This window comes from Barbus barbus, assembly GCF_936440315.1.
Source record: "Barbus barbus genome assembly, chromosome: 16".
NCBI lineage: Eukaryota > Metazoa > Chordata > Actinopteri > Cypriniformes > Cyprinidae > Barbus > Barbus barbus.
In genome coordinates, this window is record NC_136744.1 from 14,941,453 (window position 1) to 14,963,312 (window position 21,860).

General features: G+C 35.0%; 1 protein-coding gene across 2 annotated transcripts; it reads right to left on the minus strand.

Moving 5' to 3' along the window:
* Positions 1-821: 821 nt before the first annotated feature.
* LOC306882210 (tetraspanin-15-like) lies at positions 822-19,953 on the minus strand. Of its 2 annotated transcripts, XM_079436694.1 has the most exons (8): positions 19,749-19,953; positions 15,505-15,690; positions 14,443-14,517; positions 12,221-12,316; positions 9,564-9,677; positions 5,012-5,062; positions 4,574-4,690; positions 822-2,012 (listed from the first exon to the last, which is right to left on the minus strand). In XM_079436694.1, the coding sequence occupies exons 1-8, from the start codon at positions 19,830-19,832 to the stop codon at positions 1,851-1,853; spliced, it is 885 nt and encodes a 294-aa protein (XP_079292820.1). In that variant the 5' UTR covers positions 19,833-19,953; the 3' UTR covers positions 822-1,850. The 2 variants fall into 2 exon arrangements, with proteins under 2 accessions (XP_079292820.1, XP_079292821.1); XM_079436695.1 differs by lacking the exon at positions 5,012-5,062 and having other exon boundaries at positions 827-2,012.
* Positions 19,954-21,860: the final 1,907 nt, after the last annotated feature.

A 21,860-nucleotide genomic window follows, 5' to 3' on the forward strand; every position in this document is an offset into this window, starting at 1 on the left:
TGAGACTGTCATAAATGAAATGAGGTTCTTATTAAAAAAAAGGAGCACTTGGTGAAATGTTCTTTTGGAAGATTTCACCGGCACATAAATGACCTGGCCATGTTTCTGAGTCTGACATCATCTTCCAATTATGTGTGAGAGAGGGGGGGGGGGGGGGGGGATATAATAAATATATAATACAATTAAAAACTATAATAAAGGTCATTCATATTTTGCAATTCAGCATACAAATATTGCACTATAAATTACACAAGACAAACTTTTCTGTATGGAGGTCACTTACCTGCTGGATGACACTGGACTTCATTAAAGTCTTTTTTGTTTTTTAAATGAAATTCTCTTTCAGCCTTACTATAAAAGAAATATGAACCTTTGAGTCCCAGGCTGTGGTCAAGACTTTTCCACTACCTTTCCTAAAAGCCTCTTATCATATAATACATGATATTTCTTTATACATTATCATATTTCGTGATCATATTTATGGGTACAGACAATGTTGTAAAGACCAAACTGATCCTACTTTTCATATTTATAAAAGTTATGAAACAGAAAGGATGCCCAAGCACAAGCATTATTGAGAATGTCAAACGTACTTTACCAGAATCTGTGGAACTTGTTTTTAGAAAAACAGTGACTATATTTGTTTACTGTTTTAAAAGAGATAAAGTAAATGGAACAAATAAGTGGGTAAAACTCAGACTGCCACATATTGACGATACCAGACCATATCTAAAGTGCAATATTGAGAGTGTGCCTCAGTCCCCCTGCAAACACAACAACCAGCATGACGAAAACAGATAAGATCCACTGAAGCAGCAGAACACAGCTCTGTAAACATCATTTATTCATTCATTCAGCAGGACACTCACTGTGTTCAGGGCAATGCTCAAGCTTTAACAGTCAGGTCAAGATATAATCATTGAAATCACAAAGACAGCAGAGAAATCCAAAGATGGAAAAAAGTTAAGGCTTAATTTTATTCACTTCAACCTGTTTGTTTGAAATTATCTATCACTGAAGAATGACATATGAATGCAAAAACACTTTAAAGATATATATAAGGCATACACATGCAGCTCTGACAGAAATATGTTGAGTTTGAAAAAGAATCTAGACTAAATAAAAATCAAGAAGCACAGCATGTAAATGATGGACATTAAAAATGACAGATTCACAGATTACAAAATAATCAGCTCATAATAAGCAGTATATTATTAAAATTAAGAGGAACAACCCATTTCAGGTAAAGACTCAATCTGAATTAAAAACAATTATCAAATAAAAAAAATGTTTTAAAGGATTGGATTTACACAGCTTTTAAATGTGAAAATGTTTTATAGTCAGGATTTATACTATTACTAATCTTAGACACAATGGACAAAGGAAGTTAATTTATGTGAAGAGCACTGTTTGCACTGGAAAAAAGAAAACAGGAATTGTATTACCTGAGACTGACAGGGTGCCACTTTTCAAAACAGTTTAACACAACTAACTTGTGTAAAATCTAAAGGCATTCTGACTCTGTCAACATGACGTGTCTGTAGTGTACTGCTCCAGATCTGATTTAAGCCTGAGACAGAAGGTCAGTCCAAGCATCAGTAAATCTGACACACAAAATACTACCCATTTTCAGCTGACAGATGAAATAATGAATCCTGGGACTAACTGTGAAAACGATATTGACGGTACAAAAATCGCTTGCATCAGGTGTGTCTGTGGCTGATATTACAAAAGTAACGGTATGGTTGAGTTTTGCAGAACTACAAACAGTCCATTTCATCCACAGCACATGATATTACCTGTATAAATACTTTTTTCCTTCCAATTTAAGACTTTTCAGGAGTTTGCACTCAGTCAATTAAAGGTATGCATTTGCAGCATTTGGCCCACTTGCTTTGGTACTTGGTGTCCCGGGTTCCGCCGTCCAGCAGTCCATCCATATAGTGTCCATACTCCTCAATGGCATCTTCCACACGGGTGATATAAAGCCAGGTAAAGATCACACCAAAAAACTAAAAAAAATAAAATAAAAATTACTTTTGGACAACAAAATTGTCTTCTGTGGAAAAAAATTAGATGAGATAGAGATAGATATGCAGGCAGCTCTGGCAACAGTTAATGAGTGTGTGCATCAGGCATGGTCATCTGTTGAGGGTTTTGGAAGGGCAAAGTCACAGTCCAGATCTCAATCCAGTTGTTATGTGCATAACCCCTCTGCATAACAACTGGATTGAGATCTGGACTGTGACTTTGCCCTTCCAAAACCCTCAACAGATGACCATTTTGCACAATTTGTGCAGCCTGTTTTTTAATGGTTGCCTGATGCACACTCTCATTAACTGTTGCCAGAGCTGCCTGCAAATCTATTGAAGGCACCCCGAGGTTCTTTGGGACTTCCTGAAACAGTCTGGTCATATTGCCAGTGGTCTGAAACATTCTCCATTCATTTTGCATACAATGGCTTTCAATCCCTTTTCAGATGCATGTCTTTCAACAGTCCTTCTTCTTTGAGGCTCAAGCGGTTCTTTTATTTTCGATATAATGATACCATGTACTTCAATGCTTATGACCAATCTAGACCAGTTTGCTGAGGTTTATAAAAGGTTTGCCCAGGGTTGCCGTCCATATAATAGCAGTGAATCTATCTACTCTCTTGACTTAGGTAAATATATCTGTTGTGTTCATCACAACAAATTATTGCTTTCCTATCTGTCAATTGTCATTCATGACGATCGGGTTCCAGTCTGGAGATATTCAACTCAGTGAAGAAAAGTACATGGATGCTTTTTTTATGGATTGCTAGACATTTCATGTCACGTTTTTATTTGTCTTGATTTCTTGCAACTTGCATACTTTTCCTATAGGTGAGTCGACATAATTCTGTCATACTTTTTGCATCTTTTTAAAAAGCTTGACGCTGGTTGCTATTTACTGCCATGAGTGCGTGTGGGACATTTCTTTACATTTCTACTTTTGTGGTCAAAAAAATAAGCATTAGAACATCACAAGGGTGAGTAAATGGCAACTTAATTTTCATTTTTGAGTGAACTTTCTCTTTAATCTGCACACTTCATACTGCATATACAATTTGTGTAGTAATATAAATCTTCTAATAAAAAAACTGGGATGTTTCACAGTGTGGACAGACTGACTAATGACTTTCCCCAACTGTGAATCGCCATTTATGGAAAAACTCCGAAAATAATTATGAAAGCTTCTCGGTTTCAAGAATTTTCTTGTAAAAAAAAAACAAAAAAAGTCCCGCTGCTCCTTACTCAAATAAACATTTGCACACATGCACACAAACATCAGACTGAAAAACGATCAGATGGACACATTGCAATCCAATATGATGTGAATGTTAAAGTCATTGCTGGAAATGCTATATTAAAGTCTCTCTCAACAATGCCGGTGCTTATCACAGATACAGCTGATATACAGCTGTGCACAAAACAGGCTGAATCTTCTGGCATCATTTCCTGCGGACAGGGACTGTCTGACCTAATAGAAACTTAGCCCTGTTTCCAGCACCTCTAATGTACTGGAGCCTTATAAGAAAGACTTAAATTACATTTGGTGTGCATGAGCTTTCTGTGTTGGTGGGTTATCAAAGTTGCAGCATTATTTAAATTACTACAAAATAGATTCAAAATGTATGTGATTAAGATAATCTACATCTGTGACTGTGCTGTGGTGTTTTTCACTTTAGCACTGGTTAAAGTGGGGGGGCACACAGAAACAGCTGCACATTAGAGGCTGCTTTTGAAAGTGATTTCTAGACTGCTAATTTGTTGAAAACCTGTTTACTCATGGTACTCTTTTGAGAAATAATTAAATTCATTCAAACCATGCCTCTCTCACCACCCACCTCTTAATCAATGTGGGTAACACTTAATGAGAGATACTTTAATTTCAGGGTTCTTAATTACACTGAATACACTGAGTGGGCACAGATAATGATGAAACCTGAATAAAGACTAGATGAAATATCCTCATAAATCAAATTATTGGCATTTTTGTTTTGGAAAGTTCTGTCAAAGTAAATATACAAAAAAAGGAATAATAGGATTTCCAAAACACTTTTTGAGATTAATTAATAGTTATGCTTTTAATTTGAACGTATTAATAATGATAATAATAATTAGTAGTAGTAGTATTTAGTAATAGTTAAATGTATTAAATATAGCACATTTACACAAAAAAATCTAATCTAACGTACTACTAAAGTGAAAATTAAATAGAATTTTGTTCACATTATTTTCTAAGAATGAGTAAGAAAAACTGAGTGCTGGGGTACTACAGATTTTGTGACGTTCAATGCAAAATGCATGTCAGGAATGAGACAAAAAAACAAAAATTATAAATTTCCCCACAACCCCACCACCCTTGTGAAAACCATTTAAAACTACAGTAACCTCGGTCACAACTTTGAAAAGTTCTTACAGCCAAAGAAAAATGTCTTTTTTGTTCTTGGCAAGCTCACAGACTTTACATAAAACATACATGCTCTTTTCACTTTTAATTAAAAGTATATCATTTGTATTATTAAAACGTCTTGTGCAGACCATCTTACCTGAGGAACTAAGATGCCCAAAAGAAGTACAGCCATGATTTTATAGTTGTCCATGAACCAAATGAAGACAGCATTAGTGCAACCACGGGTGTAGATCACATCTATATTTTCTAGCCTCTGTGGGCAAAGTTCAGGCAATAGAATTATTACATTGCAGAGTCAAAAAAACTGCCATCACTTTATGTCACATTAACAACTAGTGTTATAAAGTGATTGATTGAAAATGTATTGAGAGATAGTTGGATGCAGTTATAAGGCAGATCATCATTCATCTGTGGTGCTGCATATCTTCACAGCATGTTAAAATTCAAAGGAGGTTCTCATAGCTCTTCTCAGATGATCAGACCTTTGACCCCTCCAAATGAATGCATTTATCAGAATGCACTTATAAGCTACATTAACTTTCTTGATTCAAGGAGGTGTGATCAGGGCACATACCTCTTTATCCAGGGCCTTATATCCACACAAAGTATTAACAACTTCAGAATGCTGGAATACACAAGCAAATGCAGTCTTATTATTTTCATAAAAACACCTAGATGCATACAGTAGCTAACAGTTTTATCTTGGATTTCTCACATCAGCTGTGAGATTATGTAATAGTACTGATTTGGCAAACAGCAAAACCTCTTGTGGGGAAGGCATTTAACATTCCCAACCCGCTGACTGTATCATAGGTATGAAATTACACTTAGTGCTGATTAACGACTAGCCTATACTCTCTACATAACAGGTTTCCATTACACAAGTTTTGATCAGTCCAAGTTACAGAGGTTTTAGTCTTAAACTAATGCAGTGATAAGACTACTAAGCTTTATAAATGAAGCTGAAGTCATTTTGTGAGTAACTGTACACATTTTGATTACTTTTAAATGGTTAGTTCACTCAAAAATTAACATTCTGTTATCATTTACTCATCCTAATGTTGTTCCAAATTCATACGACTTTAGTTTATCTTTGAAACCCAAATGAAATTATTTAATGAAATTGGAGATTTCTATCCCATCATTGAAAGTTCAAGCAACTTTCAGTCAATGCGCTCAATGTATGTGCGTTGATAAATGTTTCTAAGTAAATACAACCTTAAATTAAATCTATTCATCATAAAAAAGTGAGTGTCTCTTCATAGGACTGAACTAGTTGATTCATATGGGTTTCTTTCCTGATCGCTTTATGAACTTTCTGAAGCGTTAAAGTTTTGGTTGTAAGAACTTTCACTGGAAGGACAGAAATCTATCAGATTTCATTCAAATTATTTTAACTTGAAAATCTCTCCAAATCGGTGTGGCATGACCTCATTGACATGGAAAAGGTTCCATATATAGTTTTCAATGTAATATGTTTACCGATGACAGGAACAATTTACATTTGGAAAACACTTATCAGGAGACTACAAAAAGACAAACTGATGTGTGGATTTAAGAATTTTAAAAAATCCTTTTAAGCTCAACATATTTAGCTCAAGGACATTAAACAATGTGAACTTTATTTAATATGTGGTCTACAAACAAAAAGTAGATAAGTTATCAACATCTGGTTTCATTTTGCAACAACTCTGTATCTTAGACGATAAGCAGACATTGTTGCAACTAAGGCACCTTGAGGAAATTCAGTCAAAATGACTGATATCAAAACCTTGTAGGCACCTTAGGATAATATACTTTATCACTTAGAAAAAAAATGTAACAAAATAGATTGCTTTCTTTTCTTATTGCTTTCTTTTATTTAGTTTGACGGTTCGCAGAATCAAATCAAAGATGAGAATCAAATGTCAATATATTTGCATTTGCACTGGGATTTTTGTTTTTGGAAAATGCATCTGCCAAAATATTCTATAATTTATTTCTTCATACAATTAGCTGGTAGTGATATAAGATTTTATATCTTGCAATCTGATTTAGAAGCAAAGAAACAACAATGAACAAACTGATCTCTTAATGGAGTGGGATTAAAGATCATTTCATTGGTATTAAAGGTAATGCCCTCAGATTACATTCTGATATTTGATTTCAGACTAAATTTTCTGATGTAATCTTCATATATAGACAGCAGCATTGCTTTGTTTTAGACTGAAGTAGTGATGAGGTAATGCTTGTCCATAGGTAATCTGCACACAGCTGGACGTCGGCAAACAAGCTCTGTGCTTTTTCCAAAACTAATGAAAAATGGATGTCCTTTTTGACTGTGAGACCTGCTTTAGTATCGCACTTTTAGAGGAACTATTTTTTAACAGTCCTATGCAACTCCAAAAAATGGGCTCTTTTAATATTCAGGTAAATGTAATTTCAAGCTGGGTCTTGTTACAAATGCTCTGGCTTATGTTGAGAATGACAAGAAAATAAATGTGCAAGAAACTAACAAAAATAGCTTCCGTCTTTATCGGCACATGGTTTAACAATATCTTCCAGACATGCAGATGGGTCAATTCCTGTCAAGCAGCACATTTTCACGTCCCCATCATGTGTCATTTAATGGACTTTATAAGACACATTTCAGATTTGGGGAACAAAAAAATATCTATTCAGATTTTTTTCTATACAATGAAAGCATTCATCAAACACTCTCCTTTAGTGTTCCAGAACAGGTCACACAGGTTTAAAATGACATGGGGATGAGTAAATTATGACAGAATTATCAACATTTTTAGGTGAACTATGACTTTAATGAACAAAAGCCAGGTCCCTTCCACCAGGAAGTGACATCGTTTTTGGCATGATAAAAGCAGCACAAACATTCCAGCCTAAATCGAAACTCATGTAAACGAACTCTCAATCCCTCACTGGGCAATGGCTAGCTCTAGCTCTTTATTCCCATCCTGCTAGACAGCTTGTTCATGCTATTGCCATTGTGTAAATCGTCAAGCTATCAATCAATGCTTCATCAGAGCATATTTTCGAAAGTCTAGTACCCATTTATAGACATACTTCTTAAAACAGCACGAGAATATTCACTTTCAGCAGTTATAGATTTCAAATGTACACAACACAGGAATGATCCAGATAACGCAGGATCATTATGAGCTCAACGATTTCCATAAATGAACAAAAGTAAAGCAAAGCATCTGGGTTTTATAAAAACGGGAAAACCTGAGCAGAAAAAACACAAATTTGGAATGTGCCAGTTATTTGTGAAACTGAAAGCAGATATAAGTAGAGCTTAAATGTGACAAAACAAAATGGGGAATGCCGAGAAACACAAAATGACCATTTTTTTTATGCTTTCCATCTGCCCACATTTCTCCATTTAGATCTCCTTTCAAGTGAGCAAACAGTAACCTCATGAAAGACTCACAAAATAAATAAATGCTTTTGTTTCCAGTCAAGTGAAACAGGGCTGATCTAAATTTAGAATTTAAGTATTTGCTTCCATTCAATTTAAGCGCTACCACTTAAACTACACTTATAAATGCTAGGATTAGATTTCTTTAACAGGAAGGTTTATGCATGTATGTTATTCGACAGCCGATAGCAATGACTTTGCCAAAGTTTACAGACATACAGCATTATTTGTTTATGAAACATTTGCAAAAAGATCTTGGAGATAAGAGGACTCTGCAATAATATGAGCTAACCTTCTGCGTTAAGAGGACACCAAATTAATTCATGACTGCAGCTTCAGAAACATTAATTTGACTACACTTTAAAAAAAAAAAAAAAAAAAAGTTGAGCCAACTTAAAATCCAGGCAACCAGCTTCAGCAGATTTTTGAGTTCTCAACTTGTTTTAGGTTTATACAACAAAAAGTTGAGAATCTCCTACAAAAATAAGTTGAGAGAACTCAAAAATCTGCTGAAGCTGGTTGTCTTAATTTTAAGTTGGCTCAACTTTTCTTTTTTTTTTTACAGTGTAATGTACACATTAGATTTAAAAATTTTTTGAAAGATGTGTCTGTAATATTGTAAAATATTATTACAATTTAAAACAGCTGTTTTCTGCTGTTGTTTTTAACATTTTAAAGTGTAATTTATTCCTGTGATGGCAAAGCTACATTTTCAGCTGCCATTACTCCAGTTTTCAGTGTCACATGACCCTTCAGAAACCATTCTAATATGCTGATTTGAATTTGCTCATGATGAAAACATTTGTGCCGTTTAATATTTTTGTGGAAACTGAGATACATTTTTAAGGGTTCTTTGATGAACAAAGTTCGAAACGGCAACATTTATTTAAAATCATTTGTAACAATGTAAGAAATCTTTAGTGCCATTGTTGATCAATTTAATGTGTTTTTACTTTTGAATTAAAGCATTAATTTCTTTAAAAACAAAAAACAAACAAAAATCCTTATTGGCTCCAATAAAAATGGTATTGTGCATGTTCTTTATGACAAACTGGGGTCATATAAATGTGACTCCCCTAGTAAAAATGTAATACATTTCAAATACATTAATTTTATACTAAGTATAGTCCAAAACTATTAAAATATTTACTGCCATTTTGCTCGAGATTTACTGATATAAACATTGTAACTAAACTTATTTAGTGTACTACTTCTGCACAATGTACATTTCTTAATATTAAGCCTAAACTGTGTTTTAATGTCATTACTGATGAGGATTGTATGATCTTTGAATAATATCAGTCTTTAAATGCAAGATATTTAAAGTGTACCTGAAGTATACTTGTAAATGTTCCAGTTTAGCACCATCAAATATACTTTCGTATATATTTAGTTGGACTTCAGCACTACTTCTGCACAATTAAAATGCATGAAGTACAAAATTAGTTGTTAAAATTAGCAGACTAAGTATACCAGTTTAATTACAGGGGTTATTTATTAAGTACATAAACATGTAAATGTATTTGTAGTATATTTAGCACAAAATAAATGTATTTCAAAAACATTTAGTATTTAGATTTTTCACTAGGGACTTGTTGCAAGAGTTGTGTTAAACAGCAAACATAACAATGAGTGGGGTGTGTGTGCGCATGTGTGTATAGGTTGACACTGTAAACTGTAGGTCCACATGAAAAATGATTCATAGACAAACCTTGCTCTGACAACAGGTGTAAGGCACCGCACACGCCAGAGGACCAGGAGCAGAGCAGTTATGATACATGTTCACCTTCCAGTCCTCGAAGTCGGTTCCCCCACAACATTTGAACTGGGGAAAAAGAAAAAAAAGAAATCAAAGCAGTAAGAATCACTTGTGGATTGAAATATCAGCAAAGCTTCAAACAAAGGCCAATATTATTTGGAAAAGTTCTGGCATCGCTGAAGACAGTGATATACAAGACTACTAGAAGAATATTTGTACATTGCATTTTTAAAAGCAACATTTGGGTAATGTACAAATGGTTGGATAGGAGTTGAATTTTCTAGTGTGTCGTCAGCTAAATTGCACCAAGGTTGACAGGGCATGAAACATGAGGTGAAATTAATGATCTGAGCTGCTCTGTATTCATTTATTGAGCTAAAACTTTCAGAGGACAAGCATGAATAAATATTAGACTCCTGTCTTCCCTCAGTGAATGGCACAATTCATATTCCAGCCCCACAGCTCATTTAAATCTCAGTGAATAACAATTCGTAAGCAATAGCTTGATTCTCTCATAAGAAACGCATCTCATACTGATGTACAAGAATTATATGACAATCAGCTTAAGGAAAACAAAGAGCATAATTGTTTGATGACATCCTACTGTGGAAGGCTAATAGAAACTAATGCAGCATGGGATGTCAGTCACAAAACAAATAAACGAGGAATGACCAGGACCACTGGGAATGAAGCCACTGGACACAGCAGACAGACAGAAAACAGAAAACACTAATTATGTTTCGATTCACAGGGTCTTGCGCAGTGTTACACTACTATGAATGGGATATCTGTAAAAATCCACTTCACTTAACAAAACTGGCTCATTTGGAACGATTTTTGAACACTGTAGAAACATCAGAGATGACTTAATCTGAACAGAAAAACAGAATTACTTTTCGCTACTTATTTTAGCCAAAAATTGTGATGTACTGATGGGGAACAAAATGACTGTCAGGTTTCTTTCTCCTTCTAAATCTTGTGAATTGATATTCCGATGTAGACTTGCTCCCTGTGATGTTTTTATTGTGCTTCAGATTGAACACATCTTCCCGCTATTGGAATCTTATTCAAAATAATTATCCTGTAAATAAGAAACAAATACCTACTGTGTCATGTTGGGCTTTTTGGGATACTGCTTGACAGAAAAAAAAAAAAAAAAAAAAAAGTAAACAAAAAAAACCATTCAAACCACAATGAAAGACTGCTGTGACAGGCACTGACTGTGGTTTTCAAAGAAAAATAATCCCTTTTTCTTAACAATGAACCAAACAGTATGTGCTAAACCTTTTCCTTTCGACCATCACAGAGTGAGGAATGATTACTTGAAATTGACTGTTCTTAGAGGCGCCACTCTACTTAGTTTCTTTTAAGTCAAGTCAAAAAGGAGCTTGTTAGAAAAAATGAAATTGCTGTAATATTTCTGTACATAATTGAGCACTGCTAAACAGCTCACTGTAATTACTCACATTAAACAGGTGCATACAGATGTGCAGGGTGAGGTTGTGCAGCTGGTGGACTGGCAAAGAGTCATTCTCATGCACCTGAATGCACCTCAGAGCCACTGGGCTCACTTAGAATGTTTCTACTGAAATGTTTTAGATGTGTCTGCTGGGTCCCTATCGTTTTAAATTACAAGTAGTGCTGTTTAAATGGACAAGTCCTATAAATAAACACAAATACATTTTTAATGGTTGGTTTCAATGTGTTACTTATGAATGCACTCAAGGAGTTGTTGTTACCTAATTAATGGTCATAAAAGTGCATCTGAACTGAGTAACATGATTATAAGGGCCTTATGATTTTCGTGATGTGGAAAACAAAGACTGAATTGTATTATCCAGTCATTAAAACAGAATTTATAGAGCAGAATATCATGGAATTCGGAAAATAATAAGTCAAAATTAGAGCTGTACAATTGATGCTCATGGTTTTTTCAGTGTGACTATACGAGTACATCCACATGAACTTCATCTCCAGAGCTGCTCTGAGATCTGCAAATAAATTCTTTAAAAGGTCTTCACTATAAACTTCAAATAGTTCGGTCTAGCCTGAAAAATTATGGCAGAATTGATAACAAAAATGTTTTTACTATTATACTATTTTTGTAGTTTTGTAAGTTGTTATTTTTGTAAAAAGGAACTGTTCTATTTTAATTTACAATCTTTAGATTAAAAGATTGATTAAATCATACATTTGTATTAAATAAAAACTGTAAATCTAGGAAAATTAAACAATTTAAGATTTCATATGGCACTATTGTAATTTTTTTTATATAAATGATTACATTATTAAATTCAAATGATTAGACATGCATTTTAAGGATGAAAAAAAGAAAACCTTAGAAACAAAATTGGAATGAAAACATTTTAAACATTTGTTTTTTTAATTAACAGGACCCTACCAGCTTTTTATTTTCAAAAAAAAATAGTTTGAAGTACCAATTTTAAACAGAATGGGTTTGCTAATGGCAGTGCAGAGTGGGTACATGCAAAGAGATCTGGACCTTCATAGTTTCATAATGTTTCAAATTTAAAGATGCCTTCAATGCAATCTTAAAAAGTCAGCATATTAAATATTTACCTTTCATGTGTTCATGATAAATCGCTTACCGTTTTCTGAACAAAGTCCATGATGTTTTTGAAATCAAGGTCATCATAGTAATTGACCATGCCTTTACGGATGTTTTTGTTGAGAAGGTCCTCTGTCTGATTGGCAAAGAAGGTCGGTGTTATAACAGGAAGATGTTGTTTTTGCAACAAAATGTAACAAGTCTGATTTCTTTTAGCATGGGATGTTGAGCCTTTGTTGTTGCAGTTAGAAATAAACTCAAAACTGTAATATCTGAGGACTGGTACAATTAGTTTCTTTAAAAAATATGACTGAAATTATGTTCACAATGATGATGCTCTGGCATCAAAATTATTTTGTTATGTGATTGCTGAAGTGTCAAGAAGCCAAACAAATTTCCACATCCAGCAGACACTGAAATACAACCTCAACTAATCACAAAACAGTCATGACCCAGCAACCATGTAACAGTACTCATAATTATCTTTTTCAAATAAGCATGGATCCCATTAGCCCAATGAAATGAATAACAAAGAGCCTGCCAACAATTAATGTCACATTGCATGGCTAATGACTATAAAATACTGCAATACTGAATTCTGTCTGTATACATTTCTTTATGTGAGCCATGTCGCAGTCTGCCACTTGGAAATTTACAACCCGAATTCCGGAAATGTGGGGATATTTTTTAAATTAGAATAAAATGAAAACTAAAATACTTTCAAATCACATGAGCCAATATTTAATTCACAATAGAAAGGAGCACAAAACACGTTTAAATGGAGAAATTTTACACTTTTTCTCCACTAAATGAGCGCATTTCAAATTTGATGCCTGCTACAGGTTTTAAAAAAGTTGGCACGGGGGCAACAAAGGGCTGAAAAGCAAGACATTTTTGAAGTTTCAGCTGGGAGAACATCTAGCAACTAATTAAGTTAATTGACATCAGGTCTGTAACATGATTAGCTATAAAAGGAATGTCTTGGAGAGGCAGAGTCTCTCAGAAGTAAAGATGGGGAGAGGCTCTCCAATCTGTAAAAGAGTGCGTAAAAAGATTATAGAATACTTTAAAAACAACGTTCCTCAACGTCAAACTGCAAAAGCTTTGCAAATCTCATTATCTACAGTGCATAACATCATCAGACCTTTGTTGGATGCCAGTGGTCTTCGGGCCCTCAGACGACACTGCATCACTCATCGGCATGATTCGGTCATTGACATTACTAAATGGGCCCAGGAATACTTCCAGAACCCACTGTCGGTAAACACAATCCACCGTGCCATCTGCAGATACCAACTAAAGCTCTATCATGCAAAAAGGAAGCCATGTGTGAACATGGTCCAGAAGCAGACGTCGTGTCCTGTGGGCCAAGGCTCATTTAAAATGGACTGTTTCAAAGTGGAAAAGTGTTCTATGGTCAGACGAGTCCAAATTTGACATTCTTGTTGGAAATCACAAACACCGTGTTCTCCAGGCTAAAGAGGAGGGAGACCTTCCAGCGCGTTATCAGCGTTCAGTTCAAAAGCCAGCATCTCTGATGGTATGGGGGTGCATAAGTGCATACAGTATGGGCAGCTTGCATGTTTTGGAAGGCACTATGAATGCTGAAAGGTATATAAAGGTTTTAGAGCAACATATGCTCTCCTCCAGACGACATCTATTTCAGGAAAGGCCTTGTGTATTTCAGCAGGACAATGCAAAACCACATACTGCAGCTATTACAACAGCATGGCTTCATAGTAGAAGAGTCCGGGTGCTCAATTGTCCTGCCTGCAGCCCAGATCTTTCACCTATAGAGAACATTTGGCGCATCAATATGTCAAAGACGACCACGAACTCTTCAGCAGCTGGAAACCTATATCTGGCAAGAACGGGACCAAATTCCAACACCTAAACTCCAGAAACTCATAACCTCGATGCCCAGACGTCTTCAAACTGTTTTGAAAAGAAGAGATGCTACACCATGGTAAACATGCCCCTGTCCCAACTATTTTGAGACCTGTAGCAGGCATCAAATTTGAAATTAGCTAATTTTGTGCATAAAATTGTAAAATTTCTCAGTTTAAACATTTATGTTATCTATGTTCTATTGTGAATAAAATATTGGCTCATTTGATTTGAAATTCTTTTAGTTCTCATTTAATTCAAATTTAAAAAAACGTCCCAACATTTCCGGAATTCGGGTTGTACATCTTATATAAAGGAAGGGATTTGTCAAGAATATCATAAATGAAACTAGAAAGAAGATAAAAATGGCTGTACCTGTCTCCTAAAGACCAAAGCAAGAATCCCACTGACAAGCTCCAAAATGAGACAGAGAGCCAGCATGTACAGAAACTGCAAAGCAACAGTAAACAGAGGATCTCAAATGAAAAAGAGACACACGCACAAATCAGATACAAATGAAACAACAGTTGCAAGCCTTAGTTTCTGCCCTACATGGGCAGTGAGTCCGTCTATGCGTGTGTGTACGTATTAGGCAGCTGTATTAACAGAGAAACTGGAAAATAAGAGGAACTTTTCTTCATGAGACAAACTTCCACTCTTGCTCTGAAACAGGGCTGCAAATGACAAACGGTACTAAGAGTGCTTCCTGTTGATAATAATTGCACTTTAAGAATTTAATATGTTGATAGCCCTGCCGTCACCATGTGATCTTTAGGCAAATAAGAGTGGTAATTTTCATAATGGGTTTGACTGGTATCCAACATCTGCAAAGCTCATGTTAATTCTACATCAGGCAATCTGATGTCTGACACATTGAGAATGTGTAGTCAGAAAGTGTTATTCAAATGATTCCTTTATTCAAACTGATAAATGACTCATCCCTAACAACTCATAAGTCATAAACTAGTATAGTGTGGTTTGTTTTGCCACTATTTTTTTAAGTAAGTTTTTTAAGTGATTTAAGTAAGAATGTTTTCCGCTTTCTACTATTGACCCGCTGAACTTTTTGTGGAACGCAAAAGAAGTATTTTGAAAAGCGGTTTTGTCCGTATAATGACAGTCAATGGTGAACATAACAATAAGCATTGACTTTCAATATGCGGACAAAAACAAAACATTTTGCACTCCCCTGTAAAACAAAGGTTATACAGGTTTGGAACAACATGAAAGGGTGAATAAATAATGACAGGATTTTAATTTTTAGGTGAACTGTCTTTTAGTGCTAATGATATTTTTTTGTTTGCTTCCTTCAAAAAGAATCATTATAAAGATTAGAATATGAAGTGTTGTGTACAGAAAATCAGTATGGTTTAAATAAGTGATGTGCTGAAGAGGACACTACTATGCAAAAGTCTGACGGAAAAAAATTAAACTTACCACTTTGAGAAGGCACAAGTTGTCTCTGAGAGATGCCAGAACGCCGATGAAGGAGACGATGAACATGATCACACCGAGCACAATGAGGATAATGGCAGGAGCCAGGAATACTCCCTCCAGAGTTTTGTACTGTTGCCTCTCCACCTCCGCATATATGCCAATGGCCAAAATAAAGCCCCCTATGAGCTGAAACAAATCACACAAATCAGATCATTTGGGTTTCATGCAAAATTACATTACAGATGGGAAGAATATCACTAGCTATATTAGTACCTTTAAAAGGCACATGGGTTAAAAACAACAAAAGATTACATTCACATTCAAGGCCTCAAAAAGCCACAAAAACTGACATTACTGAATCTAGGTGTATAATCTTCAGTATGTTTTTCATATTTAAAGGCATTATGATTCAAACAAGAGCAAAGTAAAGCTATGTGGAACTGTGACCTCCTGGGTTAATGTATTCCAACCTTAGATCTTAATGGCTCCCCAATGTGCCAAGTGTGATTTCCATTTGGAAATATTCTACATGATTATCATACTCTACTGATCGGAGCTGTGGCTGACTAATTGTAGAATTAAAGCATGTGGTGTGAACCCCAAACCATTTCTGTGTCACAATAAAAAAGTAGTAGAAAGTAGATCTGGGAGATGCATATTCAGATTAAGTTGTGCAAAACTGACATAGCAAATGCACTTCTGAAGCCCTGAGAAACAAACACTGAGCTCCAGTGACATGGCTTAATGGCATAATCAAATAATAACCATCATAATGCTGCCTTGGTAATTGCAGTAAAACCACTCCACGGCACGTCTGTTAACTCATTGTGTGTGTGTGTACATATGGGCTTTACAACACATTTGTTGTGCTAATGCATTCCTTTCTCATTCAATATCACACCAGCATGCAGTCTGTACGGATAAGTTGTAATCTTTTTCCTCAAACGAATGGGGGCATCATCGGTATGTACCGATGAAATGTCTTATCGACAGCATTCAGATGAGAAATTAATTGGCAGTGCATAGGTACCACAGTAAATATTATAAACTCAAATAGTGTGCAAATCACTAATATTTCTAAAATAATACTGTACTGTTCAGCAATGACATCAACGGATCAAGTTTCAGAAGGAAGCAACTAAAGTGTATGGTGAATGTGAGGGGGTGTAAACAGGTCAAACTGGTGGAAATGAATGGACTAATTACAGAGTAAACAACTCACCCACTCTGACCACTTTTAGTCTTGTCCAAATTAAAATGAACTTGAAACATGAAATGATCTGTGGGTGATCTGGATTTAATGAAGGTCTATATAGTCTGGTAAAATTAAAAGGTCCACCTCCGTGTCTACCATCATCATTAGGTTACAGAGGGTTTGTTGACTAATGGGCTAAAAAAAGAAGGTGGATATTCATATCATTAAACAACATGTAGTAGTGTTTAAAATAAAATGTGTTACATGTATTTTTTTTATTATAAAGCAATTTTACTAAACTACATTTTTTTTTAAATGTTTTTGAAGTATTTTATGCACACCAAGGCTGCATTAATTTGATAACACATTGCTTAAACACTATATGAAAACAAAGAGCATCTGGATAGTAATCTACAAAACCTCTAGCACATGCATCTGCAAATATATACACAATTCAAAACTATTTCTAAACATCCAGAACTGCCATTAAGCCAATCTATGAAGTTTGCACAAGTCAAGCAATTTGTATGCACTTGTAAATTGAAAGTGCACTTCAGAATGCCTTTTACCAATCAGCATGAGTGCACATTAATCAACAGAAATGGTGAGCAGATGTACTCCCTTGCCTTCATGAGCACTGAGCAGAATAGCCATCCACACTAAAATCACCCTTGCAGCCCTGCATGAGGCATGTGCTCCAGGTCTCTTGTGAAACCCATGATGAGAGCAGCACAAAGTATGTGCTGGGTCAGCCAGCACTGTAATACTCGTGCCAATGGGCCACCAAGAGCCTCGGCTGGTGGCATAATGGTCTGAAATGGGGTCCTATGGGGCCCATTGTTACGCTGTCAGTGTGATGGGTTCAACATGTGCAGACCTGCTCTTGACATAAAACAGGGAGAGAAGCACAATGGTGCTGCCCGTAGTATTTCAAACCTCTCTGCTGTCACAAAGAGTAGCTTTGACACCAGCCTTTTACTCACAATAATCTTTTTCAAATGTCAATAACAGATGAGAATAAAGATAACTACAGAATGTCACAGTCCCTATGCCATGACAGTGCCTCAAACTTGAAGAACACTTCTATGAAAAGCATTATTTGCATATAAAACAGTATAAAGAATACATTAATGGTACAGTTGTGAAATGTATACAAAAGATTATTATAAGAGTTTATGCAAAGATGATGCAAAATAATTCAAACAATAGGAAACTCTATTGTCTAGTCTAGTGAATAAAGAACTTCAAATGTGGAGAACAGAAACAAATGGGGACAGGACATTAAAATGAACAATAAAAAAACATTGCATAGTAATTATAATCTGGATTTCTGTTCAATCAGATCTGCGTTTGAACTGTCAAAGGAATTTAAAACTGAAAATATCAGGGTTTACATAACCCCAAATGACTCTCTAGTTTACTATAGTAAATAGTACTATAGTAGACTATAGTAAATAAGAGTATTAGCTAACTTGAGAACTACAATATGGAAATACATGCTTGATAATGTTTTGAATTAAAAGCACTGGAATATTTACTAATGACTTAAAGTTCAGTAAAGTACAGTACAATGTTAGAGAGAGAGAGAGAGAGAGAGAGAGAGAGAGAGAGAGAGAGAGATAGTTGTGTATCTATAATGATATTTTCTTCAATACTATATTTACTCTCTTACCTAAGGTACAAAACCTAAAAGGTACCTTATTTACCGCTAATTAGAACATATTAGTGCCTTAAAGGTACATATTAGTAGTTTAAAAGTCAATATTAGCACCTAAAGTGTACATATTAGTAACATTCGAAAGGACACTGCTTCAGTGACAGTATGATATTATATTATCGTAAAGCATACCCAAATGATTTATCCTACATATTACATTTGAGGGTCAATCAAACTATACTCGCATCATGAATTTAATGTAGGTTCAAAACAAACTTGACCTTATAAATACAGGTCTTACAAATAGCAAACAAACTTAATACTAAAGACAAAAGAAAGATACTGTTCATGAAAATGAGAAAAGTTCTCATGTGGTATATTCATGGGGGCAGTCGTGGCCTAATGGATAGAGAGTTAGACTTGTAACCTGGGTTCGAGTCTCAGGTCCGGTAGGGATTGTAGGTGGGGGAGTCAATAACCAACACTCTCTCCACCCTCAGTACCACGACAGGTGAGACCCTTGAGCAAGGCACCAAACCCCCAACTGCTCCCCGGGTGCTGCAGCATGGCTGCCCACTGCTCCGGGTGTATGTTCACTACTGTGTGTACACTTGGATGGGTTAGAGCACAAATTCTGTATGGGTCACCATACTTGGCCACAGACCACTTCCCTTTCCCCTTTTCTTAACACATATAAAACAATCTTGAGCTAAGTAATAATGATTAGCCTATGTGCAAATGAAATATGAATGATGTTTCTAATGGCCTTTTACTCCATTCTAGTAGATAATGGTCAGAGGTTTTTATTTATTTTTTAAGTATGCACAGTATGACCACTCAGCATTTTGGTCATCTGATTATCATGCAATCAATAACAGAAGTAAAACAACAACTAACCATTAAAATGAGTCTGTTTCAGTTTCTATTTGCTTCGTTTAAATGTAAATACCATTTATTTGTTGATTTTTGTACAAATTAACACATACATCTACCAAGAAAGTTGCCATTTTCGCTTAATATTTTCTACAGCGACGTCAGATATTTATTAATAAATCAATAGAAAAACATTTGCAACGTCATAAAAACATTTCAACTTACTCTACTAAGGATATCGATAATTTAATGAGTAAGAAACCCATAATCGCACAGTGCAGCAGAATTACTCGAGGAGGGTGGAGTCAAGAGCACTGCACAGGTAATGCGTGACATAATAACAATTAAAATAACGTTATATAATAAACTCAAACGTTACTGCTAGCAGACTTGTAATATTGTTTGCTTTCTCTCTGTTCTTTATGACTCTTTAAACTGCACATTTGCTTGACTTAGCCTCATAGACTTGCCACACCGATTTATAATAACGTATAACTTAATGAAAACAATCAAACTCACCCAGAAAAGTGTTGCATATACGATTAACGAGAACTTGAGAAAGAGGTACGAACACCTGTCGCAATATCGGACTTCATTTGACATGTTAAAACGTATAAATTACACAAAATGCATTCGCGTAGTTGACACTTCCTGGTTTGTTTGTATCTTCTACCTGAGTGAGCACTGAGCAGAGCGCGCGCTCCATTATCACAATGTTTTGATTGACAGCTGGTTTGTCCAATGAGAGAGCGGGATTTCACATGGCAGGGGTCCGTTCTTCCTACCTAGCTTAATACATCTGAGATGATTTGAAAGATGCCAGATCTTCTACTCCTGATAACTGATCTCTGGCTAATTTGGTTCTTTAAACGAATTCACGGATTTAATTAAAATATCTGCATTAAGTTGTTCCCTGGAAAGGGTAGATGTATCGATACTCGAAACCACGATCAGCAACGCAGCGATTGGCTGGCGGCAACAACGTAATGACATCATATAATTAAAAAAGACACCTGACGGAAAAGTTTACAAATTTCTTTACTTTTATAAGGAAACAGCCAAGTGTATAAAACTACATACATGTTATAATAGATAAATTAAATGTGCATTGTTTTCAATTTATTTATAATTTGATATGATAATATGATTCCCAATTATTTATATTCATGATTTCTAGCATTTGTGTAGGCTTTACATTTTTACTTCAGTGTTGTAATTAGCAATTCATTTAATTTTATCTTTGAAACAGATTTGTTACGTGACAACATTGCAGTTTCTTAAGATCATGTTACCTGCATCTCCTGCGCTCCATCAAGCCCCTCCCATAATATCTGTCATCACTCAAACTAATGCACGGCTCAGATGAACTGTATAGCATGTGTGTAAGGCTCCAATACAATTATAAAGTATTTATAAATTATTTCATGACTAATAAATCTTTCAATGAGTAAAATTGGCTGTGTGTAGTATTATAGACTACACAACATTGTCTTATTTTCAAAAAAAATTTTAAATAATTTTTATTGTCCCTGGACCAGCAAGATAATCTTATTTTGAGTTAACACTACAGTTAACACGAAAATGTTATATATTATTGCTATATATTAATGTAGGCATATATTAATGATATTTAAAGATGATGTAACAAAACTCACAAAACACGAATATTTTCATTCTAGATTTATGAATCTAAATATGTTTTAAATATGTTTTTAATGTAGACACCACTGATTAACCTCTTTTCTGACTGCTGACAGTGTCCTTTTTGTATTTTATTTTATTTTTTTACACTAGAAGAACCTCAACAGATTAAGCCTGACAGATTAGTTTTTGATATAATTATTAATAATATTTACAATTTATGTAACACTAAATTAACTACTCTGTTTAATATTTTATTTTGATAAATTAGTTGAATAGTTGAATAACTGATGACAGACAAAGCAGAATCCAAGTAAAAGAGATTCATATGAAAGATAATCTGTTAATATATTTAATTGTCCATTAAAAAGTAAAGATATGTCATAATAGCAACACTATGAATACAAATTTAATGATTTCACTCAAGTTACCTACAGATGTCTGAAATGTACATCAAATGAATGGTAATATTAGGCTACATAAACCCTCCACTAATTACAATAAATATTTAATTTAAAAATAATAACAACACACCACTTGGCTTCTGTGCCAAGTCATCATAAGGGTCGAATTTTATCTTTTCACTTCAAAATAAAACTGTAACTTTTACTCCACAAATCCAAAAACATTGATGTGTCCACAACAATTTACCAGAGACACAAAATAAAAAATAGCCTATAGCTATTAATCAAAAGTGCTGGGATGAGATTTTGTGCCATTTTAAGAGTGAAAAAATTAAGGTGGGATGGGGGGGGGGGGCTCATTTTACCCTAATTCGCACAATAAAAGACAGATCTTCAGACATCAACCTGAGATATCCTATAGCACTCGAAATGTCCAAATAAAAGTAATGTCCACTCACTCACTATCCACTTCCTCCACCTGCTGCCCAAACACCTGTCTCACTGATCTGACAAAATGAATAGATATCACCTCACACAATTGTAGAAATGAGGGGTATCTAAGCAACGTCTCCACAGAACAAGTACA

Bases quoted from the DNA above. Each gene is read 5' to 3' on its own strand.
- LOC306882210 (XM_079436694.1), bottom strand. From the start codon at position 19,832: ATGTCAAATGAAGTCCGATATTGCGACAGGTGTTCGTACCTCTTTCTC. The intron at 14,518-15,504 runs GTAAGTTTAATT...GTTGCTTTGCAG, and splicing joins ACTTGTGCCTTCTCAAAGTG to TTTCTGTACATGCTGGCTCT. The intron at 4,691-5,011 runs GTATGTGCCCTG...CTTTGCCCACAG, and splicing joins ATAAGGCCCTGGATAAAGAG to AGGCTAGAAAATATAGATGT.